This window comes from Podarcis cretensis (assembly GCF_951804945.1).
Source record: "Podarcis cretensis genome assembly, chromosome: 8".
In the NCBI taxonomy this organism is placed as follows: Eukaryota; Metazoa; Chordata; class Lepidosauria; order Squamata; family Lacertidae; genus Podarcis; species Podarcis cretensis.
Genome location: NC_137177.1, coordinates 52,254,308 through 52,281,518, shown reverse-complemented (window position 1 = coordinate 52,281,518; position 27,211 = coordinate 52,254,308). Strand labels below are relative to the sequence as shown.

General features: G+C 45.2%; 2 protein-coding genes across 2 annotated transcripts; one reads left to right on the top strand and one right to left on the bottom strand.

Annotated features, from left to right (window-relative positions):
* The first annotated feature begins 734 nt into the window (after positions 1-734).
* On the top strand, positions 735-14,138 carry CYBA (cytochrome b-245 alpha chain). The gene is made up of 6 exons (XM_079988943.1): positions 735-878; positions 6,367-6,436; positions 8,702-8,776; positions 9,475-9,558; positions 11,089-11,170; positions 13,518-14,138. Exons 1-6 carry the CDS (start codon positions 821-823, stop codon positions 13,710-13,712), a joined length of 564 nt encoding a protein of 187 aa, XP_079845069.1. The 5' UTR covers positions 735-820; the 3' UTR covers positions 13,713-14,138.
* A 5,638-nt stretch (positions 14,139-19,776) lies between these two features.
* IL17C (interleukin 17C) lies at positions 19,777-25,803 on the bottom strand. Its single transcript, XM_079987847.1, has 3 exons — positions 25,598-25,803; positions 23,032-23,342; positions 19,777-21,869 (listed from the first exon to the last, which is right to left on the bottom strand). The coding sequence occupies exons 1-3, from the start codon at positions 25,598-25,600 to the stop codon at positions 21,620-21,622; spliced, it is 564 nt and encodes a 187-aa protein (XP_079843973.1). The 5' UTR covers positions 25,601-25,803; the 3' UTR covers positions 19,777-21,619.
* Positions 25,804-27,211: the final 1,408 nt, after the last annotated feature.

Here is a 27,211-nt window from a genome sequence, read left to right as displayed (position 1 = left end):
TTTCCCCTCTGCTTACAGTTAGCAGCAGAAAGTCTCCTCCTTCCCCAAGAGCCGTTGCACAAAGTTCATTTCTTGTCTGGTTCCTGTTTATACCTGCCAGTTTTGAAGCACAGCTTATGTTCTCTTTGCCTTATCCTGCAGCTTGCGGCACTTGATTCCCTATTTCCAAGTTTCGGGGTGCAAAGCTTAGCATCTCCTTTAAAGGGGCGCTGCTGCTAAGTTCTTTGTCTGTCCCAGCTTCTCATGGTTTATTAAATTCCTATGTCATCTTTTCTCGCAAGGGATAAAACACTTAAAGTATCTTAAGTAAATAAAACGGATCCCAATAATGTGATGGGTTCTGGATATGAAGAGGTTAATAAAAGTAGAGTATTGGAATGGTTTCAGTTCTACATTGTTCTCAATTGCATCTAACATCCTACTGCTTTTGGGGGGCGGGGGGGAATCAGTTTTAAGGGACTGCGTTCACGTGGTGCTTTTACACTATGCTGAGGATGATTAGCGTGAGTTGTGTGAACTTTTTTGGCGCAGTCTTCCCCTGCACGCCTCTTGAGCTGAAGAATCCTGTGAAAGTCGAAAGCTGGCGCCGTTTGGAACTGGAGCGAGCCGCAGCGGCGCTTCGTGGGAATCGGGGCGGGAGGGACGGCCGAGACGCGTGTCTGGAGGGAGACACTGGCGGAGGCCGGGCTGTTGTGGGGCGTTTCTGGCTCGGCCCGCAGAGGAGGAGCAGGAAGGGACGTAGGGGAGTTGGGGGGGGAGAGGTGTCCGCCCAGCAGCCGGCTCCCTCCTTCACTTTCTCGGTGCAGCTGAGCGCGGCGCGATGGGGGGCATCGAGTGGGCCATGTGGGCGAACGAGCAGGCGCTGGCCTCCGGCCTGAGTGAGTTTTTTTGGGGGGTGGGGGGATCCGAGGGGGGATGGACACCAGCATCACTCCTTGCCAAGTGGAGCCAAAGGGCCCCTGAGCAAGTGAAGAGTGTCCTTGTCGCCCCAGGCAAGGAAAAGCGGGCGATGCCAGGTTATAAATTGTTCTGAGCCACCTTCCCGAAATCTTTCCTTCGCGAAAGAATTCGAGTCTCTCCAGCAGGTTTGTGGCCCGGGAGTCCTCTCTTCCTCCTCCAATTCCCCACCACTGTCGTGGTGTGGTTAAACCAGAGTAAATGAAGGAACCTGCACCTTGCCCATTGCAAGGGGCTCCATAAGCTCAGTCCATTTGATTTGTGCCTGAGTGGGTGGAATTAAAAAAATTGGAGCACATCTTTTAGTGGAGTAGCTTTGGGCTGGGGAAAGCAGGGGGACCGGGTTAAATGTGAGCGAGAGAGAGCCTGCCTGTGAGTTTGCAGAGCCAAGACTGAACTTATCAACCCCTTAAGTTCTCCCTTCTTTTAAAAAAATAAACAAAATGTATTTGTTCCTAAACGTTGAGCATTCCAATTAAACGTGCTTATGTGAAATTCCCAGTGTCAGTGGCCAGCAATGATATGCCCTATTCCCCAGTAATCTCAAATTAGTCTTGATGGAACCGAATCTTAATCTTTGAATTTGCATAGTGACGGCAACAGTTTTTACTCGTGTTTCAGCTCTGCCTTGCCATCGGGTTTGTGTGTGTGTTGTGACTCTCTCTCCTGGATGTATTTCATTGCTGTGTGGGAGAGCAGTTCACCTGCCCTGTGGTTGTTATGTTAAACACATAACACCCTCCTTTTTTTGATGGGGGCATCCTTTTTAATTGGGGCACGAAGGAGACTTCTAAATTTTTGGAGGGGAAAGGACTTTAACCTGGCTTGGCTGTGACCATCAGAACCAAGGAGATTTTTGTGCTTTCCTTTTGAGGAAGTGCAGTGGATGAAAATAAGGAAGGAAACTTGATGTTGCCATTAGTCCAGGAGTGATCTGTGCAGGCTAGGGCATTTGCAAGCACATAGCCTTCCATTTTCCTGTTAGTTAAGGTGGAGTAATCAAGAGCCATATTGTGTATCCATATTCAAAATCATTAGGGCTGATTAGTTGGCCAGCATCACTCAATAGGACTTCTTGCAGTATGGAAAGTGATGGGGAAAGTGTGTGGTAACATTTGCTTTGATAGACCAGACTTCCCTGCACACAGAATAAATGTTCATTAAATAGTCAGCAACATATAATCTTCCTACAAACAAATCAGGTTGATTCTTCAATATATAGGTTGTTTGGAAGCAGCCTGAGACTCTATCAAAACGGACAGGCCACAAACATCCCAAATGAGGTTTTTTTACTGGGCGCATTGCTTAGCATCCTGCATCTGTTTGAGACAGCCCCTGTACATAAGCGAAAGGGACCTCAGACATTTGGTGGCTGAAGGTTACTGTTCCTGACAACCCTGAGATCCATAAATGAAACAATATTTTTAATTGTAACTGGGGTTTAAAAAAACATTTTAACTATTTTAGAACACTTTAAAAAAATGTGTTTGCCAACCTGGGCTCCTTCAGGAGGAAGGGGGGATATAAATTCAATACATAATAAATAATCAGAACCCAGGGGACTACAGCTGAGCATTCAACAGAAATGTGTAAATGTATCCAACTTGTTGTCATTATAGACTTAGTGAAATAATTTCATATTTTATACCTTTGATAGCACAAATTCTTTTTTTCAAATTTCCACACCACATTTAAAGCATGTGGCTTCCATCAAAGGATCCTGGAAGTTGCAGATTGTTAAGGGTGCTGGGAACTGCAGCTCTGTGAGGGAATAAACTATGTTTCCCAGGATTCTTTGGAGGAAGCAATGTGTTTGAAATGTATGGTGTGTACACAGCCCCAGTCTAAACATTGTACTGTTGCTTTGCATCTGTCAATTGTTATGTACTGTACGTCTTTCATACCTAAAACATGTACTCTCAACATAATGGATAGTTTTGCCTTGAGGCAATGTGAAAACTGGACGTATGTTTGTGTGCAAATACTTGCACTTCTGGCTGCAAGTGCAGTTGTTGAATTTGAGAGACATAACATCGGCACATAGCCTGTGTTAATTTGCGTGTGCCCCTCAGTCTTATTTTTATGTAAAACAAAAGCCAAGACTCTAAAAATAAACAAATCTAGTTCACAGATAAAGCTTTCAATTAATCCTGGGATATCATTTAGCCCCTAAACAGACAGCATCTTTAAAAAGAGAGAATTTCATGGTACCATAAAGATAAAAAGATTTCTTGCAGCATAAACTTTCATAGACTAGCTTTGTGGAGTGTTTATTTGTACGGCATGCTACAGTAAATCGTTTTGTCTCTAATTTCCCACAAGACCCTTCCTTGTTTTCACTGCACCATTATTTGGATCTTTTGAAGCTGGTATCTTAAGATGACGCGGAGCTCCTGCATCTTTGCCAGCTCCTTTAATTCCTGCATAGTTCGGCCTTCGTGCTGTAATCACAGCAGTGCACAGAACATCCCGTTTGCTTCCACAGGCCTGCTGGTTCAAGTGTGCTCGAATGCGTCCATCTGGCGCTCTGCTTGACGCATCCCAGATGTCCGCCTGGCTCCTTTCAGACAAGGAGAGCCTGGCGGCACGGCCATGGCAAGTTCTTGCTTTTTAAAACTTCAGTTGCCCTGTGAACCAAAACACAAGAGGCAGCAGAAGGGAGCTGTTTCTGGCTGCTTTCTTGAAATGACTTTGCCGCTGGGAGCCTCATATGCTCCCTTGACAAAATAAGAAATGCTGCCCAGGTCAGAGAAACCAGCAGCCCCAGCCTTGAGTGCTTTTGCTGCAGAAGTGGGCTTGTTGTCCGTACATACAGAGAAAGTTCCTTTAATCTGGGTTAGTGGAGGGCTTATGACCTAGCACCTTGCAAAAACTTTTTCATGAAATCAGTGCTTGCTCCTGTTCCACACCCACCCAGAGCAGTCAGGTGGTGAGGCAATTACAGACTGGGAGAAGGTTTCACTTCTTGGTTCTTCTTCCTTGCAAAAGATCTGATGGTGGTAAACTGGCCTTGTGGCAATTTCCCTGCAGTCAGGTGACCTAGTAGGAAGTGAGGCTCTAAAGGAAAGAGACCTGTCTGCTAGATCAGGCCAAAGGGGACCCATCTAGTTCAGACTCCTTTTTGCACTGTGGCCAACCAGATGCCCCAATGGAAACCAGGGGCAGACTCTGGTCTTTCACCTGCACCCTGTGACAAGACCCAAATTTGGCATGTTTCCACCCATCACCTCCCATTCTACACATGCACTACATTATAGCTGTGACTCCCTATGGGACACACTTGGCTCGGCTCCCAGAGCGGGGGAACCGGCTGTGCTGCCCTAAATCTGCCTCTATGGGAACTGCCCCCTCCCCACCCCCCACAAACTTGGCTTATCTAGCACAATATTGCCTATGCTGGTTGGCAGCAGTTCTCCAGGGTTTCTCAGGCAGGAGTCTTTCCTATCTGTGCTCAGAGATGAAGGGGGTTGAATCTGGCAGGTGCTCTGCCACTGGGTTATGGCCCTTCCCTGAGCTTATATCTGCCCCCTGCACCCCACCCCCACCCTAAAGATTTCTTCCACTTTTGCAAACATTGGAGTTTCCCTGATGCCTCCTTCCCTCTTACACCAAGAGGGTGACATTTTTGACTACGCAAGCACCAGCAGAAACAAAGAGTATGATCTGATCCTAGAGGCAGTAGCATACAGGCATTGCGTGACTCTTAGCCACTGATAGCCTCCTCCTCCTGTGTGAATTAAGTAGTCTAATCCTCCCTGAAGGACATGAGAAAAGGGTGTGTGGAGCAAGACTAAGGGAGTTCTTGTCCAGGAACACAACCAGATGACTTCCGCCACAAGGATATAAGAAGAAGAAGAAAGCACCCTGTCAGATCAGGTCACAAATGTAAATTAATACAGCCTCCTCCTTCACAAGTGGGGCGTAACATGTGGCTAAGAAGAGATGTTTCAGTTAGGTCAGACTAGAAGCCCAGCTAGGGAGAAGTCCTGAAGTCCAGCCTCTCACAGCATCCAGCCAAATAGATGCCTTTGGGAAGCTCACAAGCAGGGAGTAAAAGGATAAAAGCCCTCTCCTGCTTCTGCTTCCCCAGGAGCTTTTTTTTTTTTGTGTGTGTGGGGGGGGTAGTCTGCCCTTGAACCTGGAGGTTCTATTACCATGTGGTCTGCAGTTCATAAAAGTCTCCCCTGAATTGGCCTCTCCTCTCCTTTTAAAAGTCATTGAAGTGAGGGGCCATTTCCACAGCCCCTGTGGCTGTAAATTCCACAAATGAATGATGCATTGGGGGGGGGGGGAGAATCCTGCCTTTTATCTGCCCTGAGTCTACTGCCAATCATTTTCACTGGGCAACTCCAAGCAAGTAATTCTTTCTTAACAAACAGCTCCCCATCCCCATTCAAAGCTGGGCAGTGTGGAGCCTGAGGGAACATTAAGAGCAAGGCTGAGATAATGTGTGAAAAGTGCTGTGAGCAATTAAAGAATGCCTTGCAGCACAAAAGATTATTATCTGCCGCTGTGGGTGCTCCTTGCCCTCACACGTTTTCAGTGAAATAGCAAAGACAAAGTTTCCTCTGAACATGCACAGAGTATCATTCATGGAAAGCAGAAAGTTAAGAAGCAGGAATTCCTGGAGGTGGGGAATGGCTGTTTCTTTGGGAGTTAATCTCTGCCTCTATCAAAGGCCCTTCCTTTGTTTCTCAACCTGCCTTTTTGCCAAAGAGCATTGTGCATATTTCTGTGCTGATTTTATCCTCACAACAACCCTGAGCTGCATGGCTGGGTAGGGAATGGAACCTGGGTCACGCTGGTCCCAGTGCAACACTTTCTGATGGATGAGTGGGGAACATTTGCCAGTCCAAGGGCCGCATCTCCTTGTGGGAAACCGTCTGAGGGCCGCATACCAATGGTGGGCGGAGCCAGAGCCAAAAGTGGGCAGAGCAGCAGATGCAGATTTTACTCTGGGCACAGCGGGCTAGTTTTTACATACACACTTAGCTACCCAGCTCTCTCCATCCTCCAAGTAGGCAAGTAAGAGGCATTCCTAGAGATCAAGGACACATTGCAGCCACTCAAGGAAGGAGGAAAGCAGGACTGGGGAACGGTGTGGCCTGTGGAGAATGCTAAGGGGCAAACAGAGAGGGCTGTATAAAGCCCCTAGGCCAGAGGTTGCCCACCCTGCTCCAGCCACTGCACAGCATCACACAGACTCTCTAATTTTAAGTGGCTTTTCTGCTCTTAATTTATTTTTCTCCCGTAATAAATATATCAATAAATGTTGGACCATGAATTGTGAGCTGTGGGCTCCTTACATTTGTTTTGCTTGTTGGAATTTTTTTCCTTTTCAGTGTTGATTTGTGGTGGACTGTGGTTACCGGTAGGTAAACTTGTCGTTTTTTTCTTTCCCCCTTTTAGTTCTAGTGACTGGTGGGATTGTGGCAGTTGCTGGACAGTTCAAAAACTGGCAGATTGCAGCCTATTCAATGTATCCTTCCATGTGATATCTCTCTCCCTTCTTCTCCCCCCCAACCCCCCCTCCCCCGGATTCTGTAGCCGCAAGATGCCTTGTGATTCTGTTGGTATCACAGAATCAAATAGGTGGGAGGCACTTCAAAATCCATCTAGTCCAACTTCCTTTTGACCAGTTCCCCAGATGGTACAGCAGGAATAAATTTGGGTTTTTCTTAATCTGGTTGTGTGTGTGTGCTTGCAGAAGTCTAGTGATTACAAAATTGGAATTTCTGTGACTGAACAATTTGGACACTTCCCAGCACTTAACAAGAGGTGGAAGCAAGGTTCCATTGGCCAAATGATGTCAAGGAAGTAAAAAATAGTTGCTTTGCTTAATGCAGGCGTTCTGCAGAAGTATGAGGATTGCAAAATGTGGAATTTCTGTAGCTGCACCATGAAAAGAGGGAAGAAGGTAGGTTCTGTTTAGTAAATGGTGTCCAGGAAGTTGCAGTTCCATAGCCAGTCACTGGCTGCTGGTGAAAGGGCAGAGCAGAAAGGGCTGAGTTGGCTTGTAGGTTGTGCAAAGGAACAATGTGCACATGGAGTGGCATCCTGCTGCTTGTGGGTTTGAGCCTGCCAGTCAGTCAGATCAAGCTCTCCCCCAGTTCAACCAGATGCCCTTGTGCAGTTTGGTACTTCTCAGACTCAGTTTCCCACATGTAACACAGTAATCAGAGGGGTTTTGTTTGCAGGAGCTGTTGAAAGGGTGAAATGGTATTGACCTTGTGCTCATCTGATCTTTGGGTTATAGTGGGGGGATAAAACAGAGCAGAGAATTTGCAAAGATTTGGCCTGATGAGTTCAAACCAATATGAAATCCAGCCTGGTCTGTTCTCTCTCCTGTCCCTGGACCATGTGTCCAGTTTTTCTGCTCTTCTACTTCCCTTAAAACTTTGGTGTTTGCTTAAAGTGGTTTTACTCCACTCTTTATCTGAAAAGACTCCCAGAGCAACCTAGGTGTAATTAATAAAAAGCATGATTATCCCTGCCCACAGACATGCAATTTAAAAGACATGGCACAAAAGGAAAAGAGGGATGGGATGGGAAAGGAAGAGGGGAAAAGCAAATTTGACAACCAGTTCTTAAAGGCACAAGGGTCATTTTATTCCTTCATCTGATTCCCGGTGCTTTTGTGTGACAATCTCAGTCAGATCCAGGCTATACACATACAGTGGTACCTTGGTTTACAACCATAATCCATTCCGGAGGGCCATTTGTAAACCAAAACAGGTTGTAATCCAAGGAGTGCTTTCGCCAATGGGCCTCGAATTATTTAAATTTTTTTGGTAATCCAAAAAAAATGGGTTGTGATCCCAAAAAAAGGTTGCAAACTGAAGACCACATCCACAACATACATTTAAGGCACTATTATATCACTTTGTCAGTCATGGCTTCCCCCAAAGAATCCTGGGAACTGTAGTTTGTTAAGGGTGCTGAGAGCTGTTAGGAGATTCCATCTTCCCCTCACAGAACTACAATTCTCAGTAGTTTAACAACCAATCTTCTCAGAGTGCTCTGGAAATTGTAGCTCTGTGAGAGGAAGAAGGGTTCTCCTCACAACTCTCAGTACCCTTAACAAACAAACCTCCCAAGATTCTTTGGGGGTAAGCCATGGCTGCTTACAGTGGCATAAAAGTGAGCTAAACGTGCAGGTATGACCCTAGTATTTGTGTAGCGTTTTCTGTCTGCATGCTCCCCTACAGATGACAGGTCTCGGTCTCAAGGGGCCTACAGCCTGAAATAGCTTGCAGCCGTTTCAGTTTTGGTATTTTGGGGAAAATTTTGTGTTTGCAACCACAGTGATAGCAGAAAGAGATGCAGACTTTACCTCAGCGTACAGTCTGCTTCAAACAGATCTTTCTCCATGCCTCTTCCACCCCCTCACACAGAGGAAAGATTGTGTTGAGACAAACGTGTGCTGCATGTGTGAACTGGCTCTTTGGCTTACTATTGCTAAGATACAAACTTCCTCCAGGTCACTAGTAGGACTTTGGACATATTTTTTCTGTTGGAAAAACACACACACAAATTGTATAACAACATAAAATAACATAACATAACACATAACATAAAACATAACATATATACATTTTTAAAAACTCTTCTCTCATTTCCCGGGACAGAGCAAAGGAGGGATTCTGGGCTGTCCTGGATATCAGGGGCTACTCAGGAGAAAGCTTTCCCGGGATAATGGGGCACAAAAGAGATACCCCCCCTTCCTTAACCCTTTTCCCCAAAGAGCTGCTGGAGTCTTTATATGCCTGCTGGAGTACCCAAGGGGGAAGCGGAAAAAGGGATCTACGATGGAGCGGTGGTATGTGTCTTTTAAAAAAAATGCTTTATTTTTATTTATGATTTTCAGATTTATACATTTCAATAATTTTACAGTCATTCTAACATTTCAAAACTTGACTTCCTTTCCCCTATTTCTGTGGCTCCTTAAGTTTATTTTTAATATCTTCTGCATATCCAAATTAACTTAATTTGATCATTTTTTTTATCTACTTTAAATATATACTCTTATGAAACTGCATTACAATAATCCTGCCAATGTTCTTAACTGTTTACAATTAGTAAATATTCAACAAACCATTTCCATTCTTTTATAAGTGTGGTGTCTAATGCCTTTTCATTTTTGACCACGATTGTTATTGACATTGGCTTTCAAAATAGGCATTCATTTTAGTTATGCAGCCTTGTACCTGGTGTTGTTTGGCAATTCTAAGAACCCAAAACTCCAGCACACTTTTGAAATGAATGGTTACGTTCAGCACATTTCCAAAAGGGTCAGCTTGCCATCTTCCTTCAAAATGGCATCCAGTTGTATCCAAACATAGACAAAACCCTGCTCCTTGAACTGTCTGGTTAAAATCAATGTAGTTTCAAAAGGTTAGGTCTGCCTCCTTTATTCAGTATGGCTTTTGAGCAAGCTTCTGGGTATCACAGAACCCTTTGACAACTAGAATCTGTGTTTGTCATTGCACTCTCTCTTTTTACTCCCATCCCCAACAGTGGCCAGAAGTGCTTCACAACTGTCGTGAAGGCATTTGGACCCCTCACTAGGAATTACTACATCCGGGCTTTCCTGCACATATGGTAAATAATTCATTCCACTTCTTGACTTGTCAGCCTTTTCAGTATTTGGCGGGGGGGGGGGGGGAATTAGACAAAACTCTCTGCTTTCTCTCTCCAGTTAACTGATGCTCACGTCTCATGGAGACGTGTGTGTTTGTGTGTGGCCCACATACATGAAACTCACATGGAAGTCTTAACTGGATGTGGTCGGGGGAAGGGTATTACAGTGGATCCCCTTTCCTTGGTTCTGCAATGTGGGTGGGCGTTTTGTTTACTCAATTGAATCTTAAGACGATCATAAGATGTAGGTCATGCCTCCTTCTTACAGTGCATTCTCCCTTTTTTAATAAAAAAAAACAGCAACACTATATATCTGAAGGCAATCTAGCTTATTTATTTAACAAGATTGATATAGCACTTATTCCCCCCCCCCAAAAAAAACCCACAATGTTCTGGTTTATGTAAAATAATGTAAAATACTCAGAAGAAAATAGTGCTGAACTCAGCAGGCTTTTTAAAAAGTTGACGTAATGAAGCCATCAAAATGTAGATAAAATGGACAGTTTTTGTAACAATATGGATAATAAAATGATCTGTCTTGGGAGGCTTCTCAAACAGAAAAGGTTTTAGCAGGTGTCAAAAACTCTACAATGAAGGTGGCTGCCTAATAGGAACCTCACCAGGTGACCTTGAGTCAGTTGCTTCCTCTTAGTGTAACCAACCTCGCAGGGTCATTAAAAGAGGGGGAAAACCGCATATGCCACCTTGAACTGCTTGGAAAGAAATGTGGGTTATAAATGCAATGAATAATATTAACAGTGGCTTTTCAGATCCTGGCCGGTCAGCTGGCAAGACTGTTCTTAAAGTAGGAGGGTCGGGCACAAGCTCCTGCTTTAACTTGACAACCCATTTCATGCATTTATCTTATTCAGAACAAAAGATGTATGTCACGGGGTGCAAAACTAACCTCTTGACCTCCAGGTCTGCTGCATTCCAGACCCCACCAGCCCTGGCCAGCGTGGCCAGTGGTCCAAGGATGATTGAAGACTCATAACATTTGGAGACCTGTTGGTTCCCCATCCCTGACATACAGTGTTCTGAAGAAGTGTCTGGGCAGAAATCCCTTAAATGTCTGGGGGTGGGTGGGGAGATTTTCACCTTTTGAAATATGGGAACCCTATTACCAGCATCCATTAGAGCATCACAAGACGGCATTAAAACATTCCACACATAAATCCAGGCATTGGGAGGAGACTGCCTAGCTGGACTGCTGGGATTCTTGGAAGGAATGGCGCAACACAGGTGATGCTCTGCATATTTCATTGGTGGCTGGTGCCCATTGAGGCTGATAGGGCAGAAGGCAGAGAGGTCAACAGTAGGTGGCGCCAGAGCCAACTAATTCTATCTTTGTCCCCATCATCCTTCTGCTGAGTTCATTGCTTTATGGTTTATATGTAAATTGATTTGATAAGCTATCATAGAAGTGAGAAGTGGCTTATAGATTCTCTAAAACAAAGACAAATAAATCTCTCTCACTTATTCCTTTTGCAGCTTGGCCGTTCCAGCAGCATATTTACTGGCCACGATCCTCGGCACAGTTTGTCTCGCCATTGCCAGCGGCATCTACTTACTGGTAAGCAGCCCCCACCACAACCCCCATTTGACTCCTGAATTAACAGCAGCAACAGTAATAATATATACAAAGATGTCAAATAGTTAAAATGATTTATATCTAATGGATCATCCAGTGTTTAGTAAACTGAATGATTGATGAGTTAAATTTAAATAAATGTGCATTTTACCACAGTGTCGCTCTAGGTGTCCTTTTAAGATAGTCAAGGAGAAAATGGAATAAATATTTGTTTTTTGTGGGGAGAATGGTCTCGGAGGATTATTAGGTCCTTGTCCTGAGAGTTTCTTGTAAAACAGGGTCGCCCCTGTTTTAAAGCTTCAGTCAGTTTGCACAAAAGGATTCTCCCCTATAATTTTTGCAAAGATCCAGGGCTCAGCTGTCTGATGGTTTTAGGCTGCTGGATCTGCAAGGCAACCTTTAGTTCCTGTAATCCTTTGCTTCAGAGCCTAGGAATGGCTAACAGCCCTCTAGCTCCCTCTGCTGGTCAGAGCTCATGCTACCTTTAAATACAAAATATGTTACTTCAAGTTGATAATTGAGCATATTCCAGTATTTCATGTGGAGCAAGAAATGACGTTGTACATCCTGGGGTTTATGATGCCTAGTGTGGTGTGGCAATTAGAGAGTTGGATGAAAGAAACCAGGGAGACCAGGGTTCAAGTCCCCACTCAGGAGGCTTACCTTGGGCCAGTTACCAACTCTCAGCCTAACCTACCTCACAGGGTTGTTGTGGGACTTGAATAAGGAGTAGGAGGAGAAGCATGTGTGCCACTCTGAACTCCTTGGAGAAGAAGGTGGGATATAAAAGCAATAAAAATATGATGATGATGATGATGATGATGATGATGATGATATTGTATTAGTATCTCATTTTCTTATAAGTTTTTGTAGAATATGTATAATTTATGTGGTGTAAAAAGCTTGTTTAATCTTAACGGGGCATTTGCTATCGCTTATTTGAGTCTAACAAGATATTCAATTTTTAAAAGTGCTGAGGCCTTAGCTTTTTACCCCGGACTTTGGCACCTGAGAGAATGTATTTTTAGGACTCACACTCTTCTCTTCGCAATGACATTTATTTTTAGATTCCTGTAACCCATCCTGAGACCTTATGGTGAAGGGCAGGGAATAAATCAAATAACCATAATCAGAAATGAATAGTGAAAATGTTTTGTATCCAACTGACATTTACTCAGAGTAGACCCATTGAAATAAATTGTTACATCCCTTAATTTCAATGGTTGTACTCTGAGCATGACTTACATTGGATACAACTTAATAAGTCTCTCCAAGGCAGAAATGTACTCATTTTTCCTCCAGTAAAGATTCAACACATTTCCCCTCTTCCTCTCAAATCATTATTATTTGTTTTCAAACGTGATACAAAAGTAAAAATAAAATAAACATCGAACAAAAATACAATGCAGGTCCATCGATGCATAAAGGGCATCAAGAAAAACTGAAACAACTTTTTTTAAAAATACACAGTGCAATGAACTCAGTGAGGCTTACATTGCCATCAGACCGACCGACTGGGGTGGGAGGGATGTGACTTGAATGGAGGCTATGGACAGAATGAGTCTTTGACAGAACAGGGATTTGCATCAGGGTTTACGGTAAATTCTGCCTTGAAGTGAAGTATCAGTTGCTGGGAATTGCTGGTGTAGAAAGTGCTGTTACACACTCAGGTTGTGCTTGAGGATTTCCCTGTGAGAACAGGATGCTGGACTAGATGGGCCTTTAGCCTGACCCAGCAAGGCTCTTCTTAAGTTCTTTATGTTCTTATATTGAGTCCAACCATTTATTCCTCTAGTTCAGCATCATCTACACAGATGGGCAGCAGCTTTCCAGGGTTTCAGGCAGGGGACGATTACCAGCCTTACCTGGAAATGCCAGGAGCTTCTGCATGCAAGGCAGATGCTCAACCTCTGAGCTATGGCATGGACAATGTAGGGAACTTAGGAAGCTCCTTCTCCTGAGTCAGGCCATTGGTCCAACTAGCACAGTATTGTCTACACTGACAGGCAGTGGCTCTCCAAGGTTTCAGGTGGGAGTCTCACCGAGCCCTACTTCTGTGGTAGATCATCTGCTTTACATACTGAAGTTTCCAGGTTCTATATGTGGCGCCTCCAGGGAGAATTAGGAATGTAGCCTTGCCTGAAGCCCTGAGGTGCTGTTGACAGTCAATGTGGACAATACCGAGCTAGCTCAACTAATCTCGTCTGACTTTGTGTAAGGCCTCAGACGCCCCTGTGAACCTGGGACCATGTGCATGCAAAAAATAAAAATGGGTCTTTTCCTTGAAATACCCTTTCCTCCTCAAATCTCTCTGGGCTTTTTCCTCCAGGCTGCCATCCGTGGCGAAGAGTGGCGTCCCATCGAAGTGAGGCAACGGGAACCGCTACAAATAGGAGCCACAATTAAGCACCCTCCAACCAACCCACCCCCACGGCCTCCAGCTGAGGCTCGCAGAAAGCAAGCGGGCGAGGTAGAAGCTGCAGCCCAGGATAACCCGCTGCCTGTTGTCATCGAGGCTGAATGAATGACAGGCTGGGCTGGTGCCCTCGAAGGAGCCTGAGGGGTTTTCTTTTGCTGTGCTCGGAGCAGTGGGGGAGGAGTGGCCATTTTGTGGTTGATCTTCGGATATCGTCCTCCTCTTCCAGCTCTGTTGTCTGCTTCTACAGATGCTTCTCCACAAGCCAGATTCTCCTCAGTCCTGTCACTTCCCCCAGTTTGTTCCTGGCCAGGTAGCTACCATGCTTGTTTCACGACAGGGCCCAGCGGTGGCCATATTGTTCATCTCCAGAATACCCATTCGAGAATTGTGAAGCTCCAGGCAGGGATGACTCCAGCCGGCATCCTGAGAGTGGCAATGGCTTTCTCTTTTCTTCATGGGGAACCTTCCGTTCTCTCTAGGATTCCCCATGTTTTTACTTTGTAATAAAAATTACCTGGTTGGTTGGTTGTCTTCTTTGTATGGTTGCGTTTCTTTGCTCTGTTTCACTTTCTCAGGGTTTTCTACATCTGTGGTCTATATATATATATGCATGATCTGGTTGGCTTGACTGCCATAAATTGGCAAAGCAGTCTGGCTCTCTAGCAATTGCAACTTCAGAAATTATTTGCCTCCTAAATTAGGCTGTGAGAATACCTGGTGGACAGCCACTCAGGTGTAGATTTGTACTTGTATATGCAGGTCATCTCTGGGTTAATGTGTTTGGGTTTGTTTGCTTTTTTGTGAAGTGAAGGAAGTAATTGGCTTCATGCTTTCTGAACCAGCATTTTGTGACTGGCTCCAGGTACCGCAGTGGAGGTCAGACTTCAGGCTTGAGGAAACTAATTTGTCTTTTGATAGATCCCTGAGGTTATTTATTCATTTATTACATTTCTATACCACCTGTTCCTCCAAGGACCTCAAGGTGGTGTACATGGTTTTCCCCTCTTCACTTTTTCTTCAGAACAACCTTGTGAGGCAGATTAGGCTGAGAGACAGTGTCACCCAATGAACTTCATGACTCAGGAGGGATTCAAACTCTGGTCTTCCAGGTCACAGTCCAACACACTTTTCGTTACACCACACTGGAACCAGGTGCAAAGAGCAGAGCGTAAAATTAAAAGAACGTGGTGCTACCAAGCAGTTCCTAAACCCAGACATTTTTTTCAAATACCAGAACTGAGCTGAACTCACACACCTGCCATACAACTATCCTTTACTGGTTAACCCATGTTTTCTTCATTTCAGCAATCTGATTTAATCATCATATTCTTCTCTGTATCATATTCTTGCTATCATTTTTGAACAATTGAGTGTCAGAAATCTATCTGTTGCAAATAATCTAGGGATCTGCCCATCTCTGAGTTAGTGGACCTCGGCAGTTGTAGCAAAATGCAACTTAGCTCTCCATATGCCCAATGTTTACCTGTGCTTAATGTTGGCTACCTGTTGTAAATAACATACTCGGGAGGATAAAGCTATCAGCAGCTATGAGCCATCATGGCTACATCCTCTGTTGGAGGCAGTATGCCTCTGGGGGCTGTTTGCTGGGAATCCCAAGTGGGGAAGAGTGCTGTGGCTTTAAGGTCCTGCTTGCGAGTTTCCCATTGGGGCATCTGGTTGGCCACTGTGAGAACAAGATGCTGGATTAGATGGCTTACAGACATGATCCACCAGAATCTTTTTAAGTCCTTATTCACACAGTGCATAGTTAAAACTTTGACATTCTCTCCCACAAGAGGTAATGGTGGCCAACCAGGCTTTAAAAGAAGATAGACAAATTCATATCGGAGGAGGTTATCAATAGCTACCTCCAGTATTGGGCAAGAGGCTGCTTAAGCCACATCCACACCATTCTTTCAAAGCATTATGATAGCACTTGAAACAGTCATGGCTTCCCCCAAATATTCCTGGGAACTGTTGTTTGTTAAGGGTGCTGAGAGCTGGTAGGAGACCTGTATTCCCCTCTCAGAGCTATAATTCCCAGAGTTCCTTGGGGCAAAGGGATTAACTACTGAAGTGTGGCTTAATTTCCCAGGGCAATTTATTTCTGGCGCCTGAAGGTGGCGCTGCAAAATCAATGTGGCTCTATAGCATGCGCCATCTCTACAATTGGAAGCAGTAATGCCTCTGAATACCAGTTACTCAGAATCACAAGCGGAAAGAGTTCATATTTGCCAAGTGCCCCAATTTTCCAGGGACAGTTCCAGAATTACAGAAGCCATCCCGGTTTCTGATTTGATTCTGGAATGTCCCAGTTTTCCTTTTTCCTCCTCTCCACATCTTAGAGAACAATCGAAAGCATACCCTCCAAGTGTCCTGGTTTTCCAGGGACAGTCCCAAAATTACAAAAGCCACCCTGGCTTCTGATTTGATCCTGAAACACCCTTTTTCCCCCAGCCAGCACCACAGCTGCCAAGCTCAGAGAGGAGGATGAGCCAATGCTTGTCCCAAGCGACGATGGTGGCAGCTGTGGCGGAGCATCCTGTAGCCTCTCCCTGACCGCTGCTGTGGAGTTGAGGAGGGTCAGTTGGGGCGGGGAGTGAGAAATGCCCCTATTTTCATCTGAGGAATGTTGGAGGGTATGGAGAGCTCTGTCATGCTCATGTCTTGTGTGCAGGCTTCCCACAGTCATCTGGCTCGCTGTGAGAATAGGATGCTGGGTTAGGTGGACCTGTGGTCTGATCCAGCAGCCAAGCTCTTACATTCTTAGATTAGTTAAAGGGAAATTCTGTGGCAGAGCATCTTGGCTGCATCCAGATGAAAGAAAGAAAGGTCTGGAACCCTGGAGAGCGGCTGCCAGTCAGTGTAGGCAACACTGAGCTAGATGGACTGAGCAAAAGGCAGCTCCCTATTTCCCCATATACCATATTCTTCCATCTATAAGATGCCCCCATGTATAAAATGCCCCCTATTTTTGCAGCAACAGCCAATCGCCAGTCTACTTCAGCACTATCTGTGTATAAGACGCCCCCTAAATTTTGCCATTATTTTTTAGGAAACAAACTTAGTCTTATACACAGAAAAATACAGTAATAGTCCAATTGTGTGTGCATGGTTGTGTGTGCGCACAATTTACAAGTTTGTGTTTTATCTTGGTTTTTCAGTGATGTAATAAAAGTGATTAGTGCTTTGTGAGTCTGTGCCTGTGGTGGGTGTGGCCAGATGTGTGTGTGCGCAGCTGCAGTCAATTCAGGCCACTTTCCCACCACTGAATTGATCAGAAGGGTTGGCACCAGTGGGAAACGCTCCTTAGCACACTTTTACTGAAGCATCTCAAAAAGGATGCATAGAAGGGCAGCAAACACTGTGGCAGCTTTTCTACAAGGAAAACTTCAGCACATTTGTGGTTGACTGAGGTTGGGGTGGGGGGTAGAACATGAATTAAGAGGGTTATATAATTATGCATACTGTGGATAAAGTAGACAGAAGCACTTTATCCCATACTAACCCTCAAGGTCATCTCCATGATATTGATTGACAAGCAATGGTGTAGTTGTTGTTTGTGAAAATTTAGGGGGAGCACAGCTCTGGGACTTTTTTTAGAGCAGGAGTGAAGTCAATGATGTCAACTGTCTTAAGTGTCAAGGAAACCGCTCTGGCAAGTGAATGAGGTGATAAGGAGGCTTTCAAGTTTGCTTTTCTTTTTTGAAGATATAGTCTGTGGTTCCAATGAATAACTATGGGCTACATGCATTTCAGCTGCCTGAAGAACTTTTTGTTGCAGCTCAGTGTGTGTTTTGCAAATGTAGCCAGTCAGAAGCAAGCATGGCTAACTTCTGTGCAGCTTAAGGTAAAGGTAAAGGGACCCCTGACCATTAGGTCCAGTCGTGACCGACTCTGGGGTTGCGGCGCTCATCTCGCTTTATTGGCCGAGGGAGCCGGCGTACAGCTTCCGGGTCATGTGCCCAGCATGACTAAGCCGCTTCTGGCGAACCAGAGCAGCGCATGGAAATGCCGTTTACCTTCCCGCCGGAGCGGTACCTATTTATCTACTTGCACTTTGACGTGCTTTCGAAGTGCTAGGTGGGCAAGAGCAGGGACCGAGCAATGGGAGCTCACCCCGTCTCGGGGATTCAAACCGCCGACCTTCTGATCAGCAAGTCCTAGGCTCTGTGGTTTAACCTACAGTGCCACCCACGTCCCAAGTGCCACCCACGTCACTCTTAGGTAATTATGCACAATCATACCAATTCTGAGCAGTTGGGTCTAATGCTTTGTATGTTTACTGTGCACGCTTGTATATAATGTTTGATGAAGCTGCTTCCATTTTGGAGCTTTCCTTGTGAGTGGGGGCTGTCATGCTGAGCTAGTGTATCAAAATTCACTGTTGGTGAGAGATGCAGAGCGAAAAGAGGTAAGTGATTTGCAGAAAATGATTTCACTGGATTTTCTGTCATAAGATGGGATGGTGGTCAACAGAGGAGAAGGAGGTCTTTCAATAACTATCCGCCATTACTGAGAACATAAAAGAGCTGTGTTGGATCAGTCCAAAGTCCTGTCTGGTCCAGCCTCCTGTTAACCAGCTGGCTATTGAAAGCCCACAAGCTGCAGCAATTGCCCCACTTGCAATTCCCAGCAACTGGTATTCAGAAGCAGTTCTGCCTCTGAGAGTGAAGGTGGAACATAGTCACCATTGACAGCCTTGTGCTCTATTTATTCACCCAATCCTTTTTTTTAAGTCATCCAAGTTGGTGGCCGTCACTGCTTCTTGTGGGGGCAAATGACACGGTTTATCTATGTATTGCTTGAAGCTGACCTTTCTTTTGCCTGCCCTGAATCTTCCAACCTTCAGCTTTTGAGTGGAGCTTGCAGTTTCATAGGCAGTCTACCTTGTAGTGCCACAATCTGGTTGAGCAACAGTGGGAGAGGGATCTTGCCTTCAAGCCCTGCCTTGGGGCTGCGTGAAGACACCTGACTGACCACTGCTGGGTGGAGGAGGATGGACCTTTTGTTTTATTTCTGAACTTTCCTTATGTTTCTGATTCCCTATGAAAATTGTGCTTTTCACTACAACAGGCCCCTTGGTTCACACATACATCCCGGTTGTATGAAGCCATTTGCTCAGCATGGCTTGTGTTCTGGATTGTGTTGCTCAGGGGGCAGGGGACCTTTTTCACTCCAAGGTCCACGTTCCCTTCTGGGTGACTTTCTGGGGGCCACACACCAATGGCAAAAGTGGGCAGGACAACACATGCCAAGCAAGGCCAGTGAGGGGTGTAGTGACCTTCAGATCTCTCAAGAGAGACCTGCACTGTAAACAAAACAGTCAAGAGTCCCAAAGGCTTTCATAGAGAAATAACATTTTATTTTAATGCAATTTATGAAACAATTTCACACTGGAGGAAGTCTCTGCATCCCAGTCTGGGTGATGCCTCCTCCTATCAGGGGTTGTTTGTTTGTTTAGTGTCACAATAAATACATTTGCATAAATAACTTAATAATTTAGACATATAATTAGATATTTAGAGATAAAAACATATCAATTAAAAGCACCACAAGACATCAAATAAATAAGAGCACCTATCCATTAGATATTGAGACCAAAAAATAAATTAATTGATTGGAACTCCATGAAGCAATCTGATAAATAAGAGTTCCAATCCATGGCTGGAAAAGCAAAAATGAATCAAAACCACACAGTATGCATCACTTGTTGTTCCACACACCCACAGCCAGACCGTGCAATGTTGAAACCTGGTGTGGGAGGTGACATCCAGCAATTGTCAGGGAGAAAAGTCACGGGTTGCTGGCACAAGGTTAGAAATGTATAGGCAGTGCCTCCCAGCATCTCTGAGAGCAGCACTTTGGGGAAGGGAGCCCAGGGGTTGCTACCCTTGGGAGAGCAATGGTGAAATTTATTGATTTTTAATAATTAAGCACAGAGGACACACAGGTCTTACTGGAAAAGCCAAATAACTTTGGTAGCAACAGCTAAAGCATCTCACCCTGATGATCTGTTGCAGGTTTCCTGAACTAGTAAGGAATGCAGAGCTACTGAGAGTTTCCTCCCAAGCAAACTCCTCACCCAGCGCCTTCCAGCTAAGGAACGCAGCAAGGTTCCTCAAAGACTTGAGTCCTGGGCATGTCACACAGTTGCGCTAAACTGGAATTAGACAGCTGTAACAGAGGGTTGAGCTGGGTCTTCCACCTACAAGGCCCATTTCTGCCACAAGAAGACATTGCGACCATTTCTGTTATGATGTGATTGGCAGGTTAGCATGCTGCACACCAGCACCTAGCTGAAGCTGACAATCGCACCAGGCCACAGGGTTGGCTGTGCTTATCAGCTGCAACAGACAGCCAAGACATGGGATCCCTGCTGCAGTTTGGCATATTTGGTCAGGCTGTTTGCTGGCACACTTTTGCCAAGATTGTCCCTGCTGTGCTGGGGGTTGGTGCTGTCCTGGAAAATGTCTCAACTCAAATCAACTCAACTCAAATGTCTCAAAAATACATCACAGTTGAGGTCTTATCAAGGAGGACAGAAAGGCCCAGTGAAATTCTGACAGCGTGTGAAGGGTTTTTGAAGCATTTGCCTTCATTTTTGAGGTGGCTGAGGGGGAATTTCCTTTCTTTCATTCCACAAATTACCTCAGGAATGGCCTGCACTCTGCAGCCACCCCAGCTGCCAACATGTCAGTCAAAGCTCAGGAGAAGACCTCATGAGGTAGCTCCGCCCATGGGGCTTTCTCAGATCAGAAAGTGTGGGCAGCTGGTGGGTGCCGAGGAGTGCTGAGGAAACATTTTACCAGTAAGTAAGAAAGTAAATATGTAGTGTCCTCAGCCACCACAGATGGATAAGGTAAGCTCAAAGCCCCACGCCCAGAAAAAGTTCTAAAATGCCCTGAGAACGAAGCAGGAAAATGTAAGCTTCTTTTCAAAAGGGAAGAAAGATTTTCTAGGGAGTGGGGGACACATTTCAAGACAGCACCAGCTGGGATTTGGGCAGCAAGAGATCACAGATATGGACTCAGTAAATTCTCGGCAAAGCCTTGGAGAGGTACTAGGGAACAAAATCAATAAATAACCAGAACAAGCACTTGATAACTTCAAACATAAATAATATAAATACAAACACTAATAAATAAATAGGTTAAAAACAATCATATGGGGAGGAGCTACCAGGATCAGTCCCTTCAATCAATGCATGTTTTGCCGGTCCATTTGGGTGAATAGGGCGCTGCCTGCCTTCTTACTTGCAAACAATCAGAAAGTGGCTCTGCCTGTCATTGGCTGTGGCACCACCTTCTGTTGGTTTCCCTGCCTGCTGCCTCACCAGCCTCAACTGGCACCAGCCACCAGCACTATCCGCCTGACAGGTAGAGAGTAAGGAGGACTTCAAAAGATACTGTTGCCTTAAGCACCTCTACCACTGAGCTACAGCCTTTCCCCTTATTCTTAGGATGCAAAAGGGTAGCCAATGTTACTTTGCTACAGCAAAAGCAATGCAAGAGTCTTGTGGCATTAGAAGAGCACTGTGGTCCATGGAAGCTACTGCCATTTTAAAAAGAAAAATCTTTAAGGTGCCACAAGATATATATATTTTTTGCTCTTAGCACTGCAGTTTCTCCATTGCTCCCTCCTGGTGAAAAAGTGCTGACATGTCCCAAGACTGTCATCTGATGGGTGGGACCAGGGGCTCTAGGCTATGAGGGGGAGTAGGGATAAGGGAACCTGATTAAAATCCCTTCCTGACCTCCAGGGATGACTCAGAGCTGTTGGGCAGCAATTTTGTTATCATCATTACATTGATACCCCGCCCTTCCTCCCAAAGCAACCCAAAGGGGCAGGACCACAATAATCCTTAGAGTTGAAATGAACAAGTGCTTTAAAACAAACACAATGACTGGGACATGTGATGCTGCTGCATTCAGAAAAACAGATTTAGATTTGGACCATGCTGCATCTGAAACTGCTCCATAGGAGCATTGGTTGCGCAGACTGTCACCCGCTCAGCTGCTGTATCGGGGGAGGACGCAGGCACAGGCCACGGGCACATCGATGTACTTCACCTCAAAGGTAAAGCCAGCAGCCTCATCATTGTGTTGGCACGGCTTGCGTCGCAGCACCATCATGTTCTGGAACACCGGCACAGAGTTGAGCGAGGTCACCTCTTGTCCTGTCTTGACATCAATGCATCCTTTGCAGAGACACTCTGCAATGGACAGTTTGCGTGGATAGCGGTCCTCATCTTCATCAATACTGGTTTAAAAAGAATGGTTTAAAATAATAAATTATTATTATATAATGGAGAAAGAAAAGTGAGCTAGGCGAACGCAAAACCACAACAATAGCCTTAATAGCTGTCTAACTGTCATGACTTCTATCTTCCCACCCTCGAGGAATTATGGAAATTATAGGTAAAGGTAAAGGTACCCCTGCCCGTACGGGCCAGTCTTGACAGACTCTGGGGTTGTGCGCCCATCTCACTTAAGAGGCCAGGGGCCAGCGCTGTCCGGAGACACTTCCGGGTCACGTGGCCAGCGTGACATCGCTGCTCTGGCGAGCCAGAGCCGCACACGGAAACGCCGTTTACCTTCCCGCTGGTAAGCGGTCCCTATTTATCTACTTGAACCCGGAGGTGCTTTCGAACTGCTAGGTTGGCAGGCGCTGGGACCGAGCAGCGGGAGCGCACCCCGCCGCAGGGATTCGAACCGCCGACCTTTCAATCGGCAAGTCCTAGGCGCTGAGGCTTTAACCCACAGCGCCACCTGCGTCCCATATGGAAATTATAGTTTGTTGCAAATTCTCTTCCTTGCACGACAAGCCGCTTTTGCTAGGACTTCTCCTTCCTCTAAGACTTCTCCTACACCTCTGGCTCTCTTGTATGAACTTGATGCACCTTCTGTTTCAACTTTTAAACACCTGTTGAAAATATTTCTATTCTGTCAGGCTTATTCTGGCAATCAGAATATATATCTCCCTAACAATAGGATGATTTCTGATTTTATCATTATAACATTTCATATTTTTATTGTAAAATCTTACATATAATTGTTGTAAACTGCTCTACATGAATAGGGGTATATAAAGATCTTTATAAAATAAAAATGATAGGATGCACCTTATTAGGGGTGTTTGGGAACAGACCCTAGCAAGAGTCGGAGAGTTGCCATGTGGGTTGGAGACTACCATTTGGTTGTGGTGTTTAGTACATTCACATCTGTCAGTGGCAGACTTTGGGCTCTCAAATTTCAGCAGCACCCCATGTGACACTAAAATCTGGCAACCCCCTGCATCTTGCGCTCCTTTCTACAGCAGTGTGGTGCCCAGTGTGGCCACACCGGTCGTGCTATCCTAAAACTGCCTCTGCACCTGTCCATCTGAGATGCTCACCCTTGCTTTTTATGTATTGTGCCCTTACCGGTATGTCCATGGTGAGATGGAGCGCTCGTGGATTTCTCTGTTCAGAGTGCCCTGGATCTTCAGGTCGGGGCAGGTGGTCTCGTGGTGCCTCCGCTGCCTCCGTGGACTGGCCTCTTCACCCTCCACGTAGGGCACAAGCTGCACGGGAGCTTGGCGTTCCCACCGTGTGGCCCTGCTCCGGAACAGCGTGGGCACGTACCCTTCCTGCACATCCTCTGCGGCAAAGCAGTTCTGGTGGTGTCGGTGGTGGCCGCCCAGTCGCTTGGCCTCTGCCCAGGCAAGGAGAATCAGTGCAAGCAAAAGGGACCGCTGGAAGGGGAAGAAAGAGATGCATATAACTATACTAGAGGGATTGAAGATGGTGGCTGGAGAGAAAAGATTGTTCATTCATGCTAGGATTAATTAGGAGACATCCTTAGTTCAACTAGTTTTGAACTTCTTTCTTACAGTATACTTAAAATAGAAGGGTGAGAGCTGTAGCTCCATGGTAGAGCATCTGCCTTGTACACAGAAAGCCCCGGGTTCAATCCCCAGCATCCCAGGTAGGGCTGGGAGAGACTCCGTGTCTGAAGCCCTGGGGAGCTGCTGCCAGTCAGTGTAGACAATACCAAGCAAGATGAGCAAGGGTCTCACTTGGTACAAGGCTACTCCCTATATTCCTGTGTCCCAGCCCAGAGAGAGAACTGAAGTTTTCAGATATTCTTCCTCTTGAGTATTTTTCTGTTTCCCCCCTTGTGTAGAATTTTTAGATTGTAAGCTAGTTGGGGCAAGGACCCATTTCTTTATATTCCGCAGAGCACCATGGGCACAGGTGATGCTATATGTATGTATATGTTTAAAATCATGTCTTTAGCCAAATGTGACACTTCTTTATCTTCTTGGTGTGATGTTCTGTTGGGCCTGTGAGATACTTTCTTTCTGTGTTCAGAAAAAAATAGTAACCTAAAGCTGCAATTCTAAGCACACTTTCCTGGAGTGAGCACCTTAAGGCTTAACTTCCTCTGAGTAAACACACATAGATAATGGAACTGTAGAGCTGGAAGGGATCCCGAGGGTCATCTAGTCCAACCCCCTGCAATGCAGAAATCTCAACTAGGTCACACATGGCAGATGGCCATCCAGCCTCTGCTCAAAAACTTCCAAGCAAGGAGAGCCCACCACCTCTCCTGAGAGTCTATTTCACTGTCAAACAGCTCATACTGTCAGAAAGTTATTCTTGATGTTGAGTCGGAATCTCCTATTTGTTTGGGTCCTAGCCTTCGGAGCAGGAGAAAGCAAGCTTGCTCCCTCCTCTGTGTGTCAGCCCTTTATTTGAAGATGGTTATCTCAGTCTCCTCTTTAGCTGGCTAAACATACCCAATTTCCTCAACCATTCCTCATAATGTTTGGTTCCTTTATCATCTTGGTCACCCTCCTGAGGCACGCATTCCAGCTTGTCAATATTTTTCTTAAACTGGAAGTAGTACTCCAGGTCTGACTAAGGCAGAATAGAGCAGGACTCTATTAGTTCCCTTGATCAGGACGCTATACTTCTGTTAATGCAGCTTAGAACAGCATTAGCTCTCTTTTTTGCTGCTGCATCACACTGTTGACTCATGTTAAACTTGTGGTCTACTAAGACCCCTAGATCCTTTTCACTTGTACAGTAGTCCAGCTGTCCCCCATCTTATATTTGTACAGCTGGTTCTTCCTGTAGCATTACATTTGTCCCTACTGAATTTCATTTTGTTTGTTTTGGCCCAGTTCTCCAATCTGTTAATGTTATCTTGACTCCTTATTGTCTTCTGCGGTATTGGCTACAACACATAGAATTCACTGCACTTCATTTTATCATCCTACAACCCCATACACACTTCACTGGGAGTAAGTCCCATTGAACTCAGCAGGTCTTACTTCAGAATAGACATATACAGGATTTCCCTCTTCAGTCTCTCCTCAAGATCTTCCACCTGTCTTCCTCTTTCTGTCCCCCCTTCCTATTTTTTCAGATGTCTCTTCCACTGTCCCATACTAAGGGAGAATGAGTATGTTCTATTATAACCTTACTTATCCACATTTTTTGGTCCAAGGTTATTTACTTTGTGACCATTTACCAACACGCTAGAATTTATCATATTGAAATAAGCCACAAATGAATCAATACAGCATATGCTTAAATGTTACAATCCTCTGATTTTAAGACAACACTTTCTTGTGAGTAAATCTCAGTTTGAATGGAACATACACATTCTATCGAGACACAGGAACATGCCGCGAGAGTGCTTAGAATCACAGCTTTAAAACAGATATCGTTCAGGTATTTGATCGAGTACAAAAGAATAATGTTCTTCAGATAGCAGTTTGACTGCCAGCCCTGTCCATATGCAAGTCATAAAAGCACTTTAGCAAATCACAACAGATAAGAAAGAAAAATAGGTCCAGACTAACGCTGAATCCAACCCATCCCATTTCCTTTCTGAAAGGCTGCTTCTTCTCCCTTGCCCTCCTCCAGCAGAGTGGAACTGTAAGAGAGTCCCTGAGCATTTCCCTCGGGCACCTGGAGGTGGCAGACGTGGCATCCTTACCATCTCGGCTGATTCGAAAGAGGCAGTGAGCAGGTCTGATGATGCTTAAGGTGGATTGTCCACGAGCTCCTCTTTCTCTGCCTCTTGGGCTTAGCTTCCCTTGGAGGGTGATTGTCAGTTGCAAGGGACAGGTAAACTGACTCCAGCTTGACACCTGTCTCCCATTTATATGCTGGGGAACAGGGATGTTACTTACACACCTGGAAACTCCAAGGCTCTCCCTCCTCCCTTTAGGGAAATAGTTGAGTCTACTCACTTCCTCCTCCCTTACCTAGCAGGGTTTCTTTATTCTGCAATCCTCTGGCATTCGTGAAATAGTTCTGTTATACTATGATTACTTATTTAACGACAGTGGGCGTGGAGCTGAGTAGTCAGGCTAACCTAGTCTTTTTTTTCTTCTTCTAGCCCCTGCTAATGGTCTATTGCTAATAATAGATTTTACTGTAAATATCTAAACAGTTGTTTGATAGGATTTGTAAGGAGGGGGGCATCCTTGGATGACGTGGGGCAGGGAAAGGGCATGTACGCAATCAATGATCTTCTGTACACAACAAACATTGTTGACTGATCTTTCTAGTCTTCATCCTTTGTAGATGGGGAAGCACATGCTCCATTAATTGAGAAGGCATCCTGAATCAAAAATATGAAATTTGATACCCTGTTTGTTCCATTCTTTAATGAAATAGAAATGCAGGCACCCAAGTGCTCCATTTTATTTTGAATTATGCAGCAGGTATAATATTCTCTCTTTGCCGGGGGGGGGGCACCTCAGCATATTTTGGGGAATGCACCAGCTGGTGGGCTCCACAGAACTCTCTGTCATATGGAATGGAAACACAGAAGATTGTACAGAGACTGAGAGCAGGAGGGGGCCATACAGATCAGTGGAGGAGAGAGGTCAGTGGAAGTTTGGCTGCTTTTTCATTCCATTCATTGAAGGGTTCTGTGAAACTCTAAAGCTGGCATACTCTGCAGCCAGCATAACTTGGCCCAGTAAAGAAATATATACCTGACTGGGAGAGGGGGTGACTTTGTACACACCATACACTTAAAGCACATCACCTCACTGCCCAAAGTATCCTGGAAGGGTGCTGGGAATTGTAGCTCTGTGAGGGGTAGATAGTTCTTCAGTTCTTTGCTTGAATCCTTCCTGGAAAATGGTGACAGCTTTGAGGCATCCTACCGTTGTCCAAATCCTATAACATCCTGTAGTGATATTGGGAAATCTTAGCAGGTTAGAACTTTGGCTCATGCAGAAGAAGAGCATTATGGGAGAGCCAAACACTATAGAATCCTGGGAATGTGCATCTGGTTCTTTAATTTCAGACTTTCTGTCTTTCAGAGTATGAACTGGTCATCTCCTTCCTACAGGAAAAAGAGTTTCTAGCTGATTTGTGGTTCTTGACACCTGGCTGTCTGGGATGCAGATTCAGAGTGAGAGGGCTTTCTGGCTAATTTACAACTCAAAGAATCTGGTTTGTTCTGGGGATGCTTTAATCTTCAAGGCCTTTTGATAAACAAGATTCAGCTGTTGAGTCTCCTAACAAGCCTGAGTTATTGTCCCTCTATGTAACCATTGGCAAATTGCTAATTAATCTAAGGAACCGATTGGCT

Coding starts and splice junctions, on each gene's coding strand:
- CYBA (XM_079988943.1), top strand. CDS start 821: ATGGGGGGCATCGAGTGGGCCATGTGGGCGAACGAGCAGGCGCTGGCC. Junction 8,777..9,474: donor GGATCTACGATGGAGCGGTG/GTATGTGTCTTT, acceptor CATCCCCAACAG/TGGCCAGAAGTGCTTCACAA. Junction 9,559..11,088: donor CGGGCTTTCCTGCACATATG/GTAAATAATTCA, acceptor TTCCTTTTGCAG/CTTGGCCGTTCCAGCAGCAT.
- IL17C (XM_079987847.1), bottom strand. Junction 21,870..23,031: donor ATCTCACCATGGACATACCG/GTAAGGGCACAA, acceptor TTTTTAAACCAG/TATTGATGAAGATGAGGACC.